This window comes from Anopheles arabiensis, chromosome 3, assembly GCF_016920715.1.
Source record: "Anopheles arabiensis isolate DONGOLA chromosome 3, AaraD3, whole genome shotgun sequence".
In the NCBI taxonomy this organism is placed as follows: domain Eukaryota; kingdom Metazoa; phylum Arthropoda; class Insecta; order Diptera; family Culicidae; genus Anopheles; species Anopheles arabiensis.
In genome coordinates this window covers 91758082-91775319 of record NC_053518.1, presented here as the reverse complement: position 1 = coordinate 91775319, position 17238 = coordinate 91758082, and the positions used below count along the sequence as shown (strand labels likewise).

Below are 17238 nucleotides of genomic sequence, written 5' to 3'. Positions count from 1 at the left end.
GCAGCACACGGGCGGGCGAGCCCGCTTGACAGCTGCCAACCAGCGACAGCTGCGCAGCTGTCACACACGTCAAACACGGTTGCGAGGCAGCCCTGAACAGGGAAAAAACTTCATTCCCCCTTCCGAAAGGCGCTGGAAATTTCCTCTGGCAAACAGTTTGCGTGCGAAAAAAGAAAAACACATATTAAGCTGGACAGAACAGGCTTGCTTTTGTTGAATCGGCTTCCCGTGTGCTCCTGGATCCTCTTGACGTGACGTGCCTGCAGCAAGAATAGGGTGTTTTAATGGTGCATCTTACTGGAAGAGGATGGTGAGTGACGTTGTTGTTGTTTGGTCATTTTGCATCGGCAAAACTGGTGATGGTCGGTCCCCCCTCTCTGAGGGGGACTGGTTGGTGGGACCCGTGCCGTAACATTGAATTCACCTTTTGCTCGCTCTTTCTTCCCCCTGCAGGGTGCCAACATTTCCCAACTCGAGCGTGACATCGGGTCAGACCAGTTCCCTCCGAACGAGCATTACTTCGGACTGGTCAATGTGAGTATTTGTCCGCCCGTGCTCCCCTCTCCAGGGAGTGTCCACTGACTAGTTTCACATTCCATCACAACACACACACACACACTGACTCAAATCCGGTTCTCAATGCTGTTTCCAGTTCGGCAACACCTGCTACAGCAACTCGGTCCTGCAGGCGCTCTACTTCTGCCGCCCGTTCCGGGAGAAGGTGCTAGAGTACAAGGCGAAGAACCGGCGCACGAAGGAGACGCTCCTCTCCTGCCTGGCCGACCTGTTCTACAGTATCGCGACGCAGAAGAAGAAGGTCGGCTCGATAGCGCCGAAAAAGTTTATCGCCCGGCTGCGCAAGGAGAAGGAAGAGTTTGACAACTACATGCAGCAGGATGCGCACGAGTTCCTTAACTTTCTCATCAACCACATCAACGAAATTATACTCGCGGAACGCAACCAGGCAAAGGCAGGGGGTGGTAGCGGTGGTGGTGGTGGCAGTGCCGGCGGCAAAGGCAGCAGTGGCAACGGGATGGCGAACGGCACTGGCACAGCGGCGAACGGGCCGGACCTGAACGGTGGCCTCAACGGGGGCAATGGCGGCGGCAGCAACAGCGGCAACACCGAGCCGACCTGGGTGCACGAAATCTTCCAGGGCATACTGACGAGCGAGACGCGCTGCCTCAACTGCGAAACGGTCAGCAGCAAGGATGAGAACTTTTTCGACCTCCAGGTGGACGTGGACCAGAACACCAGCATCACGCACTGCTTGCGCTGCTTCAGCAACACCGAGACGCTGTGCAGCGATAACAAATTCAAATGTGATAACTGCTGCAGCTACCAGGAGGCGCAGAAGCGAATGCGCGTGAAGAAGCTGCCCATGATACTGGCCCTCCATCTGAAGCGGTTCAAGTACATGGAGCAGTACAACCGGCACATCAAGGTTTCGCACCGGGTCGTGTTCCCGCTCGAGCTGCGATTGTTCAATACGGTATGTGGGTTGGGGATGGGGAAAAACATTCCCAAATTAGGGATGGTATAATTTAAATCATTGTTTTATTTCCCCCCGCAGTCCGACGATGCGGTCAATCCGGACCGGCTGTACGATCTGATGGCGGTGGTCATACACTGCGGCTCGGGCCCCAACCGTGGCCATTACATTAGCATCGTCAAAAGTCACGGTTTCTGGCTGTTGTTTGACGACGATATGGTTGATGTAAGTCAGCGACAGGAAATTTCCCTTCCTTTACAATTTCTAATGAATCTTCCCTCTTTTCCATGTGCAGAAAATTGAAGCTTCCACCATCGAGGACTTTTACGGGTTGACATCGGACATACAAAAGTCTTCGGAAACGGGTTACATTCTGTTCTACCAGTCGCGGGATTGTGCGTAGAATAAGCCAGCCGTTTGCTGCTCACAGTTTGTGGCATGTTTCCTGGTACTCCTTGGTAACATGCCCCCTTGGTATTAGCATGCTGGATGGTTTACGCGAGCATGTGGAGCGCGAACGCTTTCACACTCAGCAGTTAGTGGTTATGTTAGTGAATTTAATTTTGTTTATTTATTTATTGTGTAGCAGATGTGTAATATATCATTATATTATGTAGTGTCGAGCACGGGCAAGCGAAGGCGAAAGAGAATGTACAAAGCTGTGGGGAAAGGTAGAGAAGGCGGAGCGTATCGAGGAGACAGTGCGCTTGCGGCTTCTCTTTGCGCATCGTCGGCCCGGGCTTCGGAGCGCTTAACGTTTCGCTCAGTTGTATGAATTTTAATGTGATTCTTATTGTTATTGCTTAACGGGAAAGGAGAGGAATTTAGCAAGTAGGACGCAAGAGCAAGCTCTATTCTTTCTGTGTAGCGAGGAGGCCCGTACAATACGAGCGTAGTAATCAAACCTATTCTTTTTGCGCTACAGGACAGCGCGGAACGATGGCTCAGCCATCGAAGGAATCGCTGGGTTTTGTTTTTCCGTAAACAATCAAGTTTAACTCGTTTCTGGGACCATGGTTGTCATGGTAACTGTGTGAAAACAAGGCCATCCTCAGCAGCTGTAGCGCCTGAACCGTGTTAAAAGAAGGATAAGCAGGACACTGGAGAGTGTAGGATCGATTTGGAATCGAGCAAAAATACATTACTACCAAACATGATACATTTTCTTTACACTAAGGCACCGTTAGATGAAGACGAAGACGAAGAATAGAAGGAGAAAGCTGCAGGAAGGGAAAACTCCACTTTGAACTAGAAACTCTGTGCAGAGAAGGTGAAGAAGGAATGATGCGCATCTTGCCTAGCGGACGAGGGGAGAAGAAACAGTTCCGCCAAGTGTGGAAAATGCCAATAATGATAGGAACACTTCTAATAAAATGGTAACAAGTACCAACCAACTGTTCAAATAATGTACTTGACCTTATCTTTCGTACAAAGGATGCGAACAACTGTTAAAACTCAAATGAAAGGTACGAGATTATCCTTTCTCTTCGCACCACCAACGAACACTTTCTCACAATAAGGATCAAAAACAAATAACCGATGGTCGAGAGGGGTTCAGGTTTTCATCACGTACTTTGTATTATGGATGTAATTCATAAAAATTATTTTGTTTTTACTTCTGCTGCTGCAGCTATCGAACCGCAGCAAACCAGTACAACACAAAGGACCGTGAACTGCACAATATATACACACTGCACGGGACACGGCACACTCCAACCTCACCCAGTCGTGCGCCACCACCGCTCGCTTAGGCCACGAATTCGTACGGGATCGGGGCGAGGAAGATGGGCTTCGGCGGGTTCTTGATGACCTGAGCCTGGCGCGGCTGTTTCGGCTTGCGCTTCAGCGACACCTTGAAGCCGGGCAGCTTCTTGCCTCGCAGCGCCATGCGCTTCTCCACGTTCTCCTTGACGCGGCGCAGGAAGTCCTCGCGGCAGCGGGACGGCTGCACATGCTCGACGCGGACGTTGATGCGCTTGGGTAGGATCTTGCCGCGGACGCGCTTGTTCACGATCACGCCGAGCGCGTGCTTCGAGACGTTGTACACACGGCCAGTCTTGCCGTGGTACGCCTTGTAGGGCATACCCTTGTGCACGGCACCGTGTCCCTGTGGTGCGAGGAGAGCGAGAGAGAGAGAGAGCAAAAAAGGTAAGACAATTGAATACAACGGTTTAAAGCGGGACTCGCATGAACGTACCTTGATGTCAACATAGTCGCCGGACTTGTAGATCTTCATGTAGGTGGACAGCGGGATGGTTCCATGCTTGCGGAAGCCACGGGAGAACATGTCCCGAGTACCACGGCGATAACCCTTCGAGTTCGTCATCTTGACTGTCGGCTGGCTTTACGGAGGTAGTGAAATTACTGAAAGAGAACACAAGCGTACGGAAAGGTCAGTTGAAATGCTGATCAACCACCACATCACCCCCAAACTGTATCGTTTCACCCGCCGGCTTCGTTCGTGGCAGACGATGCTGCAGACGATGTGGTTGAAGGGCCTCCCTGCACACATGAACACATTTGTTGTCGAAGCGCTTGTGAGTCGCCACGAACCGCTTCCCTCGAAACATCGCCAATCGTCCGACACCGCGGGGACAATCGATACTGTTACGAAAGGAGGCCCTTTCGCCCATCGTTTTACATCGTTGCGAACGAGCCAAGCATGGTACTTTGTGTAAAATAATCGAATTTAATCACCAACTTTCTGCCCGATACGTACTGTCAACTTCACGGATGCCGAGGAAAAGATCTGTGGTTCGCGCTGTCAACGACGGGTGGCAGCACGCACATCCGGCTGTCAGTGCTGCAGGGCTGCTTCGTGCTCTGCCAAGTTGCCTGTTCGTGCGCCGCTCGATAAGTGCGGAAGTGTCGATTATAAACAGACATTTTGTTCGACGTTTGACAGCTCAAAGCAGTACAAAAGAGAAATTGTCGTAAAGAAGATAAACAAACAAAAGTGCTGCTTTTTTCATCGAAATGGATCGTTTGGAAGTAAGTTATTTGTGTTAAATCCATTTGCAAACAGTCCTTTATCCATTGCTTATTCATTTCCATCGTTTAGCCCTCCTCGCAGGACGACCGCAGGCTTTGGCTTGGGAATCTGGACAGTCGAATCACCGAGTAAGTAGAGCTCCAACCCTTTGTCGCCTTCATGGCGGACGCTAACCACATATAATGGAACAAACCCCCGGTTAACCGTTCACTTTTTGCTTTTGCTTCCGGTTCGTTTCCACCAATCGGTATCAATTACTGAAAATCGTGCAAAAATACGGCAAAATCGAAAAGTTCGACATGCTGTTCCATCGCTCCGGGCCGCTAGCGGGCTATCCGAGGGGGTACGCCTTCGTTACGTATGAGAACGTAAGTCGAACACGCCACACATTCTACGCGACATGGTACGCAACTAACGGGCGTTTGTTATGTTTGTTTGCAGCACCGAGACTCGGAATCCGCACTGCACCGGCTGGATGGGAAGCTGGTCGGGGAGAAAACGATCGTCGTCCGGTGGGCGAAACACGTCAACCGTGAGGAAAATGATCGATCGAAGCCTAAAATCGAGATACCCTGTCTGGCGGGCGGGTCGAAGGGTGGCTCCAACGGTCCGCTAAGCCAGCAGACCAAAATTCAAGCCCTGGAAGCGAAGCTGAAAATGTTGGAAAGCCGGTCGGACGATCTGGTGATCAACAGATCGACTACCGCGGAGCGGCCCATCATCGAGCGGTACCAGTACAACATCCACCAACCGCAGCGGATGGATCCGAAGACGAAGCGACCGCTCCACGAGGGTGGCAGCAGGGGCCGCGGCGGTCGTGGCGGTAACCGGAGCGCACCGTACAGACACACCAACCGCCATAAATAGTCGCGTGCGCGGACTGGACGATCTCACCACCTCCCATCGGCGAATACTCATAACTTTACAACATGTATTGCTAGCTTTAAACCTATCGGACCGACCGACAAGAACAAAGATTCATGAATATAGAAGCTAAAAAACTAAACAAATTTATTTATCCTTCTTTTGCGTCCGACCTTCTCGTGCGCGGGATTATTCCTTCATTTGGTACTTAAACTTGCCTCGCATGTGCTTTGGGACGGGTACAACACCCGGGCACGGCAACTGGCCGGGAACTTCGCAAATGCAGTGCTTCATGCAGCCGATACCAAAGTTGGCCGGATTGTCCTGCTTTTCGGCCAGCTTCGCTTCCGCCTTCAACGTTTCGCTGTGGAAAGGGAAGGAAAGTTTGTTAAAAGCATGAACCAATAGGCTGACCGCTAACCTCCATACTCACTCAGATTTTCCCACTACGGTGGTCAGGTGTTGTAGAATCTCCTGCCGGTTTTTACTGTCAATATCAATCAGCATCTGTTTGCCGTTTTCTGCAACGAAGGAAAGCGAGAGTGTTGCATGAAGTTCTATGGAAATGGTAGGCTCACAGTTCGATCTCAAACTCTTACCAAAATAGCAGCGAATAAAGGGAGACGGGGTCATGTTTTTGAACGTTACCACTTGCACCTTCGGGTTCTTGTACTGTATTTGGGGAATGTTCCAAAACACGAAATCTCTGCAATGGGATAGGCTTTTATTAGGAACGGATCTTGAGGGAAGTAAGCAAAGCACTTACCTGGCTCCTTCATGGTGCTCTCCGTACGTGTTGTAATTCACGCTGAATATTTTTACCTTATCCTTCAGCATCAGCTGGCCGGCATTCAGGTACTGCAAGGTTCTCCGAATCGGAGCCTTTCCTTTCATGAAGGGCATCTTGGCAGCGAGGTAGAAGGTTCACTTTCACTGTTTAAATAAATGTTAAAGACAGCAATAGCCAACAAGACACAGATAAATGTGTTTTTGTTGAGCAGCAATTGCCGACTTTGCGTAAGATTGTGCCTCGAGGGGGGGACTATTTGTTGTGGAAAAATAGGCAATGTGCCACTGACGTTTCTTGTACAGAGAGAAGCAATGTTTGTTATTTATTGAATATAAAGCGGATTTCATAGAATGTTTGTATAATTTACGATGAAAAAGCAACACATTTAATTCATAATTTTTCTCAATGAAAAAAAGTAACAAAAATGATAATCGCTTTACGATAGAACATTTGTCATCCACGCTACCGCTTGCGTGCAGTACGCCACCAAGGAAAGCTGTCAGCAGCGTCAAAACGGCTTGCCAACGGAAAAAGAAAACAAAGAAAACCCGGCCATTAAACGTCAAACGGAAAACTTGTTTTGTCATTGCGAAGAGCCACCGAATCCCAGAAACAAAAATCATTCGTTTCTGGCACTGTTTGTTGTGTTAAATCGTTCATTTTCCGCTACAGCACAAACCCCTCCGTGAAACGTGAAAAGATGCCGTCGGAACTGAGTACGACCAAGGTGATCGTGCACCCGCTGGTGCTGCTCAGCGTGGTGGACCACTTCAACCGGATGGGCAAGATCGGCAACCAGAAGCGCGTTGTCGGTGTACTGCTTGGCTGCTGGCGTGCGAAAGGTGTTTTGGATGTGTCGAACAGCTTCGCAGGTATGTAGCGCTGGTAAAACGCTCTATTCTACGGCGTCGCTTTGATGTTCCGCTTTCCCGCTTGCCCATTCACAGTGCCGTTCGATGAGGATGACAAAGACAAATCGGTCTGGTTCCTGGACCACGACTATCTGGAGAACATGTACGGGATGTTTAAGAAGGTGAATGCCCGCGAGCGTGTCGTTGGCTGGTACCACACGGGGCCGAAGCTCTGCCAGAACGATATCGCCATCAACGAGCTGATCCGGCGCTACTGTCCCAACTCGGTGCTGGTCATCATTGACGCGAAGCCGAAAGACCTGGGCCTCCCGACGGAGGCGTACATTGCGGTGGAAGAGGTGCACGACGATGGTTCGCCCACGTCGAAAACGTTCGAGCACGTGCCGAGCGAAATCGGTGCCGAGGAGGCGGAAGAGGTCGGCGTGGAGCATCTGCTGCGCGACATCAAGGACACGACGGTGGGCAGCCTGTCGCAGAAGATCACGAACCAGCTGCTGGGGCTGAAGGGGCTGAATGCACAGCTGCGCGACATCAAGCACTATCTGCTGAAGGTGGGCAATGGGCAGCTGCCGATCAACCACCAGATCGTGTACCAGCTGCAGGACATATTGAACCTGCTGCCGGACATTGCGCAGGAAAACTTTACCGACACGCTGTACGTGAAAACGAACGATCAGATGCTGGTGGTGTATCTGGCCTCGCTGGTCCGATCCATCATCGCGCTGCACAATCTGATCAACAACAAGCTGACGAACCGGGACGCGGAGGAGGGCAAGAAGGGCGACGATGCGAAGGACAAGAAGGCTCAGGAGGGCAAGGATGCCGGTGCGGATAAGGATAAGGCGAAGAAGGAGAGCGAGAAGGATGGCAAGAAGGAGGACACGAAAGCGGAGAAGGGAAAGGATGAGAAGAAAAAATAATGCACTTCCCTCGAGTGGCTATTAGGGAATGTATTTTTTTTTCTGTGTAAGGAACGCATAACACCTTTTTCGGTAACAAAATAAATTTAAAATTAATTCAATGTTGTGAGTCCTAGTGCGTGCATTGGTAGCATTCGGAGTCGTCCAGAGTTATCCGGAGTGGAGAGGAGTGGTCCAGAATCATCCGGAGTCGTTTAAAGTCATGCGAAGTCGTCATTAGTCTCTCCGAATCGTTCTGAGTTGTCCGGAGTCGGAGTCATCCGAATGACTTCGATTCCGAACGACTCCGGCCGACTCCCAGGCGGAATAAGTGGTTCGGCTTTTGCTGGAGTCGGAATCGGACTAACAAAAGTCGGAGTCAGATAGGAGTCGTGGGTGCGCTTCAGAGAGCACACCACTAGTTCGGAAGCCGTTGAGTGTTGTACAGGGTACAAACGTGAAAAAAACCGTCATAATTACTTAAAAAACCGTCGGCTCGTAATCGTTGCGTTTTCCCCTCGCTGGCGAAGGTTTTTTCAGTAATTGTGACGATTTTCGACGTTTCGAGCGAGGGCTTTTGAATGGTGGCCGCCAAAAAGCTCGCCTTGCCCTTGCCCTTGCCCGGGCAGAGTGACCAGAAATACCGATTTACATATGCCGATGTATATTCTGGTGAAATGGAGCTTTCGTTTCACACATTAGCACGCTACCCCCCTGCTTAACACTTTTTTTCAAACGAATTTCGAGTTTAAACCTACCGAAAACTACAGATAAAATTTTGGTGCTCCTCCCGAAATCTGCCAAAATAATCTGGCCACACTGCATGCTCGGACAAAAGCAGAGCGATTCGCCAACTGACAGTTCAGGCCGAACTCACGGCAGGCATTGTGAGTCACATTCTAAAGAAATTGCACCATCGCACGGTAACCTAAATTTCGTTAATTTCTCGTACAATTGGCTCCCGCACGGGCAGGGTGCCTGTGAAACATATCCCGTAAGTATTCGCCCGTATTCGACACCAGGAATCCAGAACTTTCCATGCAATTGTACGGCGGTGTGTGAGTGTGTGTGTGTCCTAGTGTCGCAGGTGGACAGCCAGAGCACAACAACCGGGCAATTGTTCGCATTTCCTTGGTCCGTTGCGCGTCAGGCCAGTAGGCTGATAATAGCTTTCCCTTTTCCCTTTGTAGGGTGGAACGTTTGCGGCGTAAAGGTGGCATGAATCCGCCCCACAATTCATCCCTTTTTGCAGTTGGATAAGGAAACGGAGCAAGAAATCCCCCCAACTTCGCAGTGAGCATTGAAAGTGAGGTTAAGGCGAAGTGCGTAGTGCCGTCAGTCGCGCGTGGTGTTTACAATTTGTGTCGTGCGGTGAGAACTGCCCTCACGCGGTGCTGGTGATATGGTAGTTTGTGGACGGTGGTCAACAGTGCCGTAGTCGGTTAGAGCACACACTCGCACGCTCCCCACAGGACACACATACACGCGCGCATACACATCCGCGATGGCTTCGCCGTTGGATCAGGCGGAGATACTGAGCGGCACCGATCTGTCACGCATCTTTCAGCTATGGGACGAGAAACATTCCATACCCGGGTACGATCCGGAACCGATCGTGACCCGGCTGGCCGAACTGTTCGAGACGGAAATGGAAGCGTACCGGATGAAGGATCCGGACCCGTTCGACGAGCGGCACCCATCGCGCACCGATCCGAACTGCGAGCTGGGCCGGATGCTGAAGCTGCTCTTCCGGAAGGATCACTTCATCACGCGGCTGGTGAACGACTATCTGCGTGACAACTTCTTCACCCGCCAGAATGTGCAGCAAAGCTCGCACGCGCTAAATGTGGCCGCCTGCCGGCTGATACTGGTCATCATGCCCGGGCTGGACACGTCGGCCGTCTTCCAGGTGGAGTACGACCATCTGATCAAGCGGCTGTACAGCTGGGCGGAATCGAGTCCCGAGCCGCTGCAAAGCTACGCTACCGGGCTGCTGGGAGCAGCTATGGAGGAGCAGGAGATAGCGGTGAGCTTTCGGGAGCAGAACATCCGGCTACTGCCGGTGATGCTGAACCGGTTGCATCGGCTGCAGCAGGCCCATCTTCAAACCACCCCCAAAACCACCCCATCGTCGAGGGCAAACTCGCCGAGGGCTCTGAACTCGCCTTCGCCAATGCTGAGCGCTGTCACACTATCGTCCCCCGCGGAAAAGACACAACCGGAGGGGGGTGACGAGGAGGGGATGAGCGAGCTGGTGGAAAAAGTGGAAGAGGCAGAACCGTCAACATCAACGTTCGATACCGCCGACGCATCGGCGGACAGTGCAGAACCGGAAAATGCAGCAGATCCTAGCAGCAACGAAAATCGCATGGAGATCGAGGAGGGCGAACAGAACTCACAAGCGTCCCGGGCGGCGGGCGGTTCGCGCGCCATCATGATCCCGTACTTTCCGGTGACGGCGGCCACCAGCCAGATGCTGATCCTGAACTATCTCACACCGATGGGCGAGTACCAGGAGTTCCTGCCGCACGTGTTCGAGCACAACGCAATGCAGCTGATCTTTCGCTATATCGAGCATCTCGACCCGAAGGACACCTGTCTCGCGTTCGAGGCGCTCAAGTATCTCGCCTCGCTGCTGTGCCACAAGAAGTTTTCGCTCGAGTTTATTGCGAACGGTGGGCTGGAGCGGTTGCTGAAAATCCCGCGGCCGAGTCTGGCCGCGACCGGCGTGTCGATTGCGTTCTACTATCTCGCCTACTGCGAGGACGCGATGGAGCGCATTTGTCAGATGCCGCGCGACATCATCACGGAGATGGTGTCGTACGCGCTCTGGCTGCTCGGCTGCCCGCACGATTCGGGCCGTTGCCATGCGACGATGTTCTTTGGGCTGAGCTGCCAGTTCAAGATCATCCTGGACGAGTTTGACAAGCAGGACGGCATACGGCGGCTGTACAACGTGATTGCGGTGCTGCCGCTGCTGGTCGTGTCCGACGACTACCAGATGAACGAGGACGAGGAGGCGGCAGAGCGGCAGGTCATCCGGCACGTCTGCATCGCGCTGAAGAAGTACTTCGAGAACCACCTGTACTACAAGTACATCCAGGTGACGCGCCAGCAGGAGCCGTCCGGTACGCTGACGCAGCCCGTGTTCAAGGCGGTCAAAAACCCACCGGAGGTGATCAGTCAGCAGATTACCACGCTACAGGAACTGCTCCCGATGAAGGCTCACTGGGCGCCGGTGGACGAGCTGCTGAAGCTGGGCGGTGTGCAGCTGTTGCTGCGCATCATACTTCTAACGTTCGATTGGAGTTACAGTGGACGGTAAGCGAGTTGCGGGTTTAGCGAACAAATTGGTTCTAACAGATTTCTATTTTGTGCTTTTATTTCAGTGGTGATACGGTACGCTATGCGCTGGATGCGCTGAGCGTCTGCACCGTCATATCGCGCGTCCACAGCGTGTTTGTCGAGCCGGTGCGGCATCACGATGGCATATCGACAGGCATCAGCATCGTGCTGAGTGCCGTGGAAGGCGATGTGGCCGATGCGGAGGTACAGAAGTCGGCCCTCGCCCTGCTGGTGCATCTGGTATGCGCACCGATCCATCGTCCGAGCGGCTCGCTGGCACGGTACGGTTCGGCGAAGAAGCGTATGCCGAACAAAAGCTCCGAAGAGCTGATCCAGAAGGTGTGGGAGAGCGTGCGCTCGAACAACGGCATTCTGGTGCTGCTGGCGCTGATGCGCATCAAGGTGCCGATCACGGACGCGGACTGCATACGAGGGATGGCGTGCCGTGCGTTGGCTGGGCTGGCGCGGTCGGAAACGGTGCGGCAGATCGTCGGCAAGCTGCCACTGTTCGTGCATGGCGAGTTGCAGAGTAAGTGGACACTATTTTTATTGCTCACTGGGAGTGGTAGATTAATTTCACCATTTTTCTGTTGCTCGTCTTTTGCAGGTTTGATGCGCGATCCGATACTACAGGAGAAGCGGGTAGAGCACGTGCAGTTCCAAAAGTACGCACTCGAGCTGATGGAGCGCGTATCCGGCAAGGTGGACACGTTCGGCAATCAGGTAGACACGTCCCTGTCCGACATCCACAAGGCGAATGTGGTCGCCCAAACGCGTATCCAGTTCAACGAGCAGCAGCTGTATCAGCTGATCTACCAGCACCTGATCGCGAGCGGGCTGAAGGAGACGGCCAGCACGCTGGTGAAAGAGTCCGGGCTGAGTGCGAGCCTGTTCCAGCAGTTGCCGAACCCACCAGCGTCTGCCTTATCGCGCTCGGCCGCCTCCCTTCACTCGCCGTTCGTCTTCCGGTCGCCCAACACCAACATTATGCAGCGGTCGCGCATCCGCAGCCGCACGGTCGATGCGTCCTTTAACGCGTCCACGGCGCAGGCTAATCTGCAGGCGGCGCTGGCCGCTGTAAGCAACGAAAGCAACGGCAACGGTACTCCTAACCTGCCGGGCGGTGCCAATGGGCATGGCGGTGTTGCTGCCACGCCGGAACCGATGAACGAAGGCAACGGCAGCCCCACGATCGATCCGGCGGAACCACTCGCACCGATTAAGCTGATCAAAAAGCACACCGGCTCGTCGACCGGCGGCAGCCAGAACGGGCATCATCCGGCGGCTAACCGGGTCGCCGCGACGCCGGTCGATATGAACCGTTCGACGACGTCCACCACCTCCCAGCGCTCGCTGCAGAAGCAGATCTCGGCGACGGATGCGACCAACTTCCTGCTGCTGGCGACAGCCAGCTCCAAAACGCTACCAAGCGAGCTTTCCACAACCGCGAACAACAACATAACGCTGCACTCGATCATCACCGAGTATTTGACGAATCAGCACGCGCTCTGCAAGCACCCGATGTCCACCTGCCCTCCGTTCGATCTGTTCAAGCCCCACAAGTGTCCGGATCCGCGGCCGAACCGGGTGTCCGGGTGTGGAAACAACTTTGCCGCCCGGTTTTACCGGCGCCAGGCTGGGTTCGCGTCGCGCCGGTTCGACCGTCGGCTGGTGCATTCGAACTTTTCCGCCTCGCGGGTACTTCGTACGCCCGAGATGGACTATTGCTTTACCTCCTGTGATTTTACGGTAAGTGTTGAGCTGCTGGTTGCCGGACTAAAGCTAACAAACCTTATCGTTTCTTTCGACAGCCGTGTGGAACAAGGCTCGTTATCGGATCGCAAGCGGGTGAGGTGAAAATTTTCAACCTCAACGACAGCAACGAGGAGCACAGCTACACCTGCCACGAGACGGCCGTAACCTCGACGAAGGTGAGCAAGGACGGCCGGTTGCTGCTCACGACCGCCGTCTGGCGGTACCCAATATCGGCGCTGTGGAACTTGGAAGATAATCAAATATCGGAGAAGCTGGTCTGGGACGAGGAAGATTACGTAGAGTTTGCCAACATTACGCCGGATAGGGTCCTGGCGACGACCAATCAGGTACGAGCAACGATAGTGTGTGAGAGAGAATTCGTGTTGATCGGGTTTACGAATGACTGAATTGTTTTCTTTCCCTGTCGTTTGCAGATTGCCACGATCTACGATATCAACACGGGTCAGAAGGTGATGAAGTTTGAACCGGCCATTGCCAATCAATATACGAAAAACCGTGCCACGTTCTGTCCATCGGACGAGCTCATCCTGTCCGACGGTGTCCTGTGGGATGTGACGTCCGGCAAGGAGATCCACAAGTTCGACAAGCTGAACCAAAACATCTCCGGCGTGTTTCACCCGAACGGGCTGGAGATTGTGGAAAACACCGAGGTGTGGGACCTGCGCACGTTCCATCTGCTGCGCACGGTACCGTCGCTGGACCAGACGCACGTCAAGTTTTCCCCCCAGAACGTCATGTACGGGCTGACGCTGGACAAGGAGGATGCGGAGATGGCGGAGATCGCTGCGTATCAGACGAGCTTCAAGGTGCTGGACAGTTACGACTATTCGAGCATTGCCACGATCGATGTGAAGCGCAGCATTTCCGATCTGGCGGTCAACCGATACGGTAGCCAGATTGCGGTGGTCGAGAACCAGGGCGGGTACAACTCGCTCCAGGAATCGGTGGTGCGCATCTACAGCGTGGGTCGGAAGAAAAACATCGGCGACGATCAGGACGAGGAGGAGGAGGACATGGAAAACTCGGAGGAGAACACGATGTCGGAGACGGAATCCGTCGGTAAGTACAGCAGGTCGAGTTGCATTGCGCGAATGATGCAGGGTTTCTCACTTCACCGAAACATCCAGTTGGTGCGCTTTCTTGAGCTTCGAGGTACATGTGTGATATGAAGGACTCGAGAAAACGGTACAACTGTCGTAGAATGAAGTAAGAGCAATCCTGTATCCATATATATGCTGTGTTATCACGCAAGGAAAGTCGAAAGCCCAGTCGGGTGTCCCTTTGCTATCTTTCCATTCCATTTTGCGTTGGGTATAGAGCAGAAATTTTATTTTTAATATTTTATCGACATTGATGATTCAAACATGGGATCTGAAGCTTTCGAACTTTCCTTGAGATCTGCAAGCATAGATATGAGAATAGACTAAGCGAAATGAGTTAAACAAATCCCACCTCAACCATCCCACCCCACTCAATTCCAGTCTTCGGGGATATTAGAGACGATAATAATGACAGCAATGATGATGATGATGATGGTGATGATGATGAAGATGATGATGATGATGACCTTTCGCAAACAGGTTCCTCTGCATCAAACAGCGAGGAGGACGGAGAGGATGACGACGACGACAACGATGATGACGACGAGGATGATGATGACGGCGACGGTGATAACAACAATGATGAGGGAGACGATGACGGTGGCGGTGATGATTCGGATGATTCGTCCTGGACGACGGCATCGGATGTGGAAGATTATCTGTTTAGCTACCGTTGAGCATAATTAAGCAGCACAGCCGCTCAGCCGCTTGGGTGAGCACCACCGGCCAGACAACAGAGGGTGTTTGTAGTTAGGGTCCCAGAACAGCTCTGTGCGTTTGTATGTACTGTGTGCGAACGTGTGTACGTGTGTGTGTCGAATGTCCTTGCTTCGTACAAACGGAAACTAGCTAAGAGTTAGACATACAGCGACAGAGAAAGAGCGAATTAGTGAGCGATATTTGACCACATCATGCTGCAAAACTGTACGGTAGATCTAGATGGGTAATGTTAATGAACATAAGCGTAAGTTTCATCTCATTTACGCGCCTTAGCAAATAATGTGTATTATCTTGGCAGGGAATAGATCGAGAGAGAAAAAAAATGGCGAACCGCTGTAGTTTCGGCGGTGAACGCACTTGCTTTCGAGACAGTGAACGCACTTCGTTTTGTTTTGGTTTTGCCCTTCGAATGTACAGTTAGTTTAAGTTTGAAGAGTGTGAAGTGTAGTAGTGGCGAATGCTATGAACGATTGGTGAAAAGTTAGAGCAAAGCTTCCCATCCCCTCCTTAATGTGCGCTCAGATGCTATGCCAGATGCTATTCCTAATTCTAACTCTAGTGATTGCGACTGGGAACGATCAATTAGGTAGCGTGCTTCTGGTTCCAGCTAAACTATCGGTCCGAATGTGCATTATTTATTTGTTTAAATTTGTGACCACTTGCAACGGAAACCATCCCTAACCCCCTCCCATCCGTCTTTTGCTGCATGGAATCCGTGTATCGTAATTGTATACCGTTTAGCCAGTCAGACCGTTTCAGTAGTTTCATTTGAACGGATTACTATACACCCACTCTCGTCACCAATAGCTGATATTTATAATAAAAAAAAACGATGTGTGAAGCTCTGTTTTCACCTAATCGTATTCGCGAACACAATTCGCTGTGTCCATTTCGTCAGTGACTAGTGATTCCCCATTACATGCAATTTGCCACCGAGAGAGGAACACGGTGCGTTGAAAAGTAGAGTTTTGTAACGGCAAATTGGGGGTAGCACCCGTGATAAATGGACGAAGTAGAATAACTCATCCGAAAACATTTACCACCACATGTCTGCAATTACTATCTTCTTCATGTTTTTACATGGCAGCTGACTGCACTCGCTGCAATTGCACGCTGTCCGACGAGATTCCAGCGCGGAGCATGCTTTAGTTATGCTACTCGCACGCAGATGGCGTTATACCGAGAAGGCGCTGCGCCTAAAAGTATGCAAGCTGTTTGACGAATTTTGGAAAAAAGACGATCAGTCCAACAACAAATGATCTTAAAAAAGCGTGCAATCGTTTTACGATGAATTTTTGAAGTTGAATCATTAAAAAAAACCCCTCTATACTGGCGGCGCACAATTCAGTCTATAAACAAGTAAGTACTTGACCATATAGTATTGCTTAGATACTATTTAAAATCAATCACATCTCAGACCCAGTGCAGTGTACTAAATCTTTATTGTTCCTTTCAGTAATCAGCGTGTTTCGATCTGTTTGTGAAAGACATCTTGATAACATAAAGGGCATTTCACGGCACACCCGGCTTAGCAGCTTCCGGAAACGGATCAACATGGTACGGATGGATCGCAGCACGCAACGCTGGGTCGTTCGCACAACTGCAGCGTCTGGCTAAAGTGTTGCCCAGCGGGACAAGCTAAGAGACAGGCGTCTCCGGTACGACACTTGTAGAACGCACCACAATTGCCCGGTACGGGGAGAAGCAGCGGTGCTAACGGATTGGTCTCTACGAGCGGACATCTTGCATCGGGTTGGCAGACCACGGTGGCTGCAGTGGTCGGGATCGTCGAAGTAGTCGCCAACGATTGGCAGACTGTTGAAGGATCGCAACATGCAACGGATGGATGCTCGCAACGCTGCAGCAGCACGCTGAAGTGTAGTCCTGTGGGGCATTGCTTCAGACAGCGTCGGCCGTACGAGCAGGTGTAGAACTGAGCGCAGTTGCTTTCGTGTGACAGGTGTGTTGGGTTGTTATGATCTTCATAGAGTGGGCATCGTGCGTCTGCAGTGCACAATGATGCCACCGGTGTGTCGATCGTGGTGGCCTCGGGTACCACCGTCGGGTTGGCTAGGGTGGGATCACACGCGACTGATGGGTCACAGCAGGCGACGTTTGGCCACTCGCAGCGCTGCAAAGCGGTGGACCAGTGCTGACCCTCCGGACAGGACTTTTCACAGGCCTGGCCGTACGAGCAGATGGAGAACTTTTTGCAGTCCGAGTGTGACAGATGGGTTGGTTTATTTGCATCCTCCACCAGTGGGCAGCGCGCATCGAGGATGCAAGTAGCGTCCACCAGCGCCATTCCAAGCACGCTTAGTACCAGCGCTAGGAACTGTCTCATCTTGAAAGTGTTCTATACGAGAGCACACGAATCACTTCACTCAA

General features: G+C 52.1%; 6 protein-coding genes across 7 annotated transcripts; 4 read left to right on the top strand and 2 right to left on the bottom strand.

The window, feature by feature from the left end:
* The first annotated feature begins 72 nt into the window (after positions 1-72).
* On the top strand, positions 73-2898 carry LOC120900058 (ubiquitin carboxyl-terminal hydrolase 46). The gene is made up of 5 exons (XM_040306573.1): positions 73-310; positions 454-534; positions 653-1492; positions 1574-1717; positions 1788-2898. The coding sequence occupies exons 1-5, from the start codon at positions 308-310 to the stop codon at positions 1893-1895; spliced, it is 1176 nt and encodes a 391-aa protein (XP_040162507.1). The 5' UTR covers positions 73-307; the 3' UTR covers positions 1896-2898.
* A 147-nt stretch (positions 2899-3045) lies between these two features.
* LOC120900061 (60S ribosomal protein L21) lies at positions 3046-4339 on the bottom strand. Its single transcript, XM_040306577.1, has 3 exons — positions 4212-4339; positions 3690-3856; positions 3046-3599 (listed from the first exon to the last, which is right to left on the bottom strand). The coding sequence occupies exons 2-3, from the start codon at positions 3816-3818 to the stop codon at positions 3240-3242; spliced, it is 489 nt and encodes a 162-aa protein (XP_040162511.1). The 5' UTR covers positions 3819-3856; positions 4212-4339; the 3' UTR covers positions 3046-3239.
* Positions 4340-4361: 22 nt separating this feature from the next.
* Positions 4362-5488, top strand: LOC120900059 (probable RNA-binding protein 18). Its single transcript, XM_040306574.1, has 4 exons — positions 4362-4483; positions 4554-4612; positions 4732-4852; positions 4926-5488. Exons 1-4 carry the CDS (start codon positions 4469-4471, stop codon positions 5349-5351), a joined length of 621 nt encoding a protein of 206 aa, XP_040162508.1. The 5' UTR covers positions 4362-4468; the 3' UTR covers positions 5352-5488.
* Positions 5472-6409, bottom strand: LOC120900060 (probable 28S ribosomal protein S25, mitochondrial). Its single transcript, XM_040306576.1, has 4 exons — positions 6115-6409; positions 5948-6054; positions 5782-5869; positions 5472-5712 (listed from the first exon to the last, which is right to left on the bottom strand). Exons 1-4 carry the CDS (start codon positions 6249-6251, stop codon positions 5538-5540), a joined length of 507 nt encoding a protein of 168 aa, XP_040162510.1. The 5' UTR covers positions 6252-6409; the 3' UTR covers positions 5472-5537.
* Positions 6410-6692: 283 nt separating this feature from the next.
* LOC120903554 (26S proteasome non-ATPase regulatory subunit 7) lies at positions 6693-8031 on the top strand. The gene is made up of 2 exons (XM_040313060.1): positions 6693-7010; positions 7086-8031. The coding sequence occupies exons 1-2, from the start codon at positions 6839-6841 to the stop codon at positions 7928-7930; spliced, it is 1017 nt and encodes a 338-aa protein (XP_040168994.1). The 5' UTR covers positions 6693-6838; the 3' UTR covers positions 7931-8031.
* Positions 8032-8755: 724 nt separating this feature from the next.
* Positions 8756-15726, top strand: LOC120901377 (protein mahjong). 2 transcript variants are annotated; one of them, XM_040309270.1, is made up of 7 exons: positions 8756-8903; positions 9100-11230; positions 11299-11783; positions 11862-13003; positions 13066-13356; positions 13444-14089; positions 14611-15726. In XM_040309270.1, exons 2-7 carry the CDS (start codon positions 9414-9416, stop codon positions 14805-14807), a joined length of 4578 nt encoding a protein of 1525 aa, XP_040165204.1. In that variant the 5' UTR covers positions 8756-8903; positions 9100-9413; the 3' UTR covers positions 14808-15726. The 2 variants fall into 2 exon arrangements, with proteins under 2 accessions (XP_040165204.1, XP_040165203.1); XM_040309269.1 differs by having other exon boundaries at positions 14512-15726.
* Positions 15727-17238: the final 1512 nt, after the last annotated feature.

Excerpts from the sequence above, each read along its gene's own strand:
- LOC120901377 (XM_040309269.1), top strand. The coding sequence starts at position 9,414 with ATGGCTTCGCCGTTGGATCAGGCGGAGATACTGAGCGGCACCGATCTG. Across the intron at positions 13,357-13,443 it reads TCCTGGCGACGACCAATCAG|ATTGCCACGATCTACGATAT; the intron begins GTACGAGCAACG and ends TGTCGTTTGCAG. Across the intron at positions 14,090-14,511 it reads GTCGGAGACGGAATCCGTCG|TCTTCGGGGATATTAGAGAC; the intron begins GTAAGTACAGCA and ends ACTCAATTCCAG.
- LOC120900058 (XM_040306573.1), top strand. Across the intron at positions 1,493-1,573 it reads AGCTGCGATTGTTCAATACG|TCCGACGATGCGGTCAATCC; the intron begins GTATGTGGGTTG and ends TTCCCCCCGCAG. Across the intron at positions 1,718-1,787 it reads TTGACGACGATATGGTTGAT|AAAATTGAAGCTTCCACCAT; the intron begins GTAAGTCAGCGA and ends TTCCATGTGCAG.
- LOC120900059 (XM_040306574.1), top strand. Across the intron at positions 4,613-4,731 it reads CTGGACAGTCGAATCACCGA|GTATCAATTACTGAAAATCG; the intron begins GTAAGTAGAGCT and ends TTCCACCAATCG. Across the intron at positions 4,853-4,925 it reads CCTTCGTTACGTATGAGAAC|CACCGAGACTCGGAATCCGC; the intron begins GTAAGTCGAACA and ends GTTTGTTTGCAG.
- LOC120900061 (XM_040306577.1), bottom strand. The coding sequence starts at position 3,818 with ATGACGAACTCGAAGGGTTATCGCCGTGGTACTCGGGACATGTTCTCC. Across the intron at positions 3,600-3,689 it reads GCGACTATGTTGACATCAAG|GGACACGGTGCCGTGCACAA; the intron begins GTACGTTCATGC and ends CTCGCACCACAG.
- LOC120903554 (XM_040313060.1), top strand. The coding sequence starts at position 6,839 with ATGCCGTCGGAACTGAGTACGACCAAGGTGATCGTGCACCCGCTGGTG. Across the intron at positions 7,011-7,085 it reads TGTGTCGAACAGCTTCGCAG|TGCCGTTCGATGAGGATGAC; the intron begins GTATGTAGCGCT and ends GCCCATTCACAG.
- LOC120900060 (XM_040306576.1), bottom strand. The coding sequence starts at position 6,251 with ATGCCCTTCATGAAAGGAAAGGCTCCGATTCGGAGAACCTTGCAGTAC. Across the intron at positions 6,055-6,114 it reads GAGCACCATGAAGGAGCCAG|AGATTTCGTGTTTTGGAACA; the intron begins GTAAGTGCTTTG and ends ATCCCATTGCAG. Across the intron at positions 5,713-5,781 it reads ACCGTAGTGGGAAAATCTGA|CGAAACGTTGAAGGCGGAAG; the intron begins GTGAGTATGGAG and ends CCCTTTCCACAG.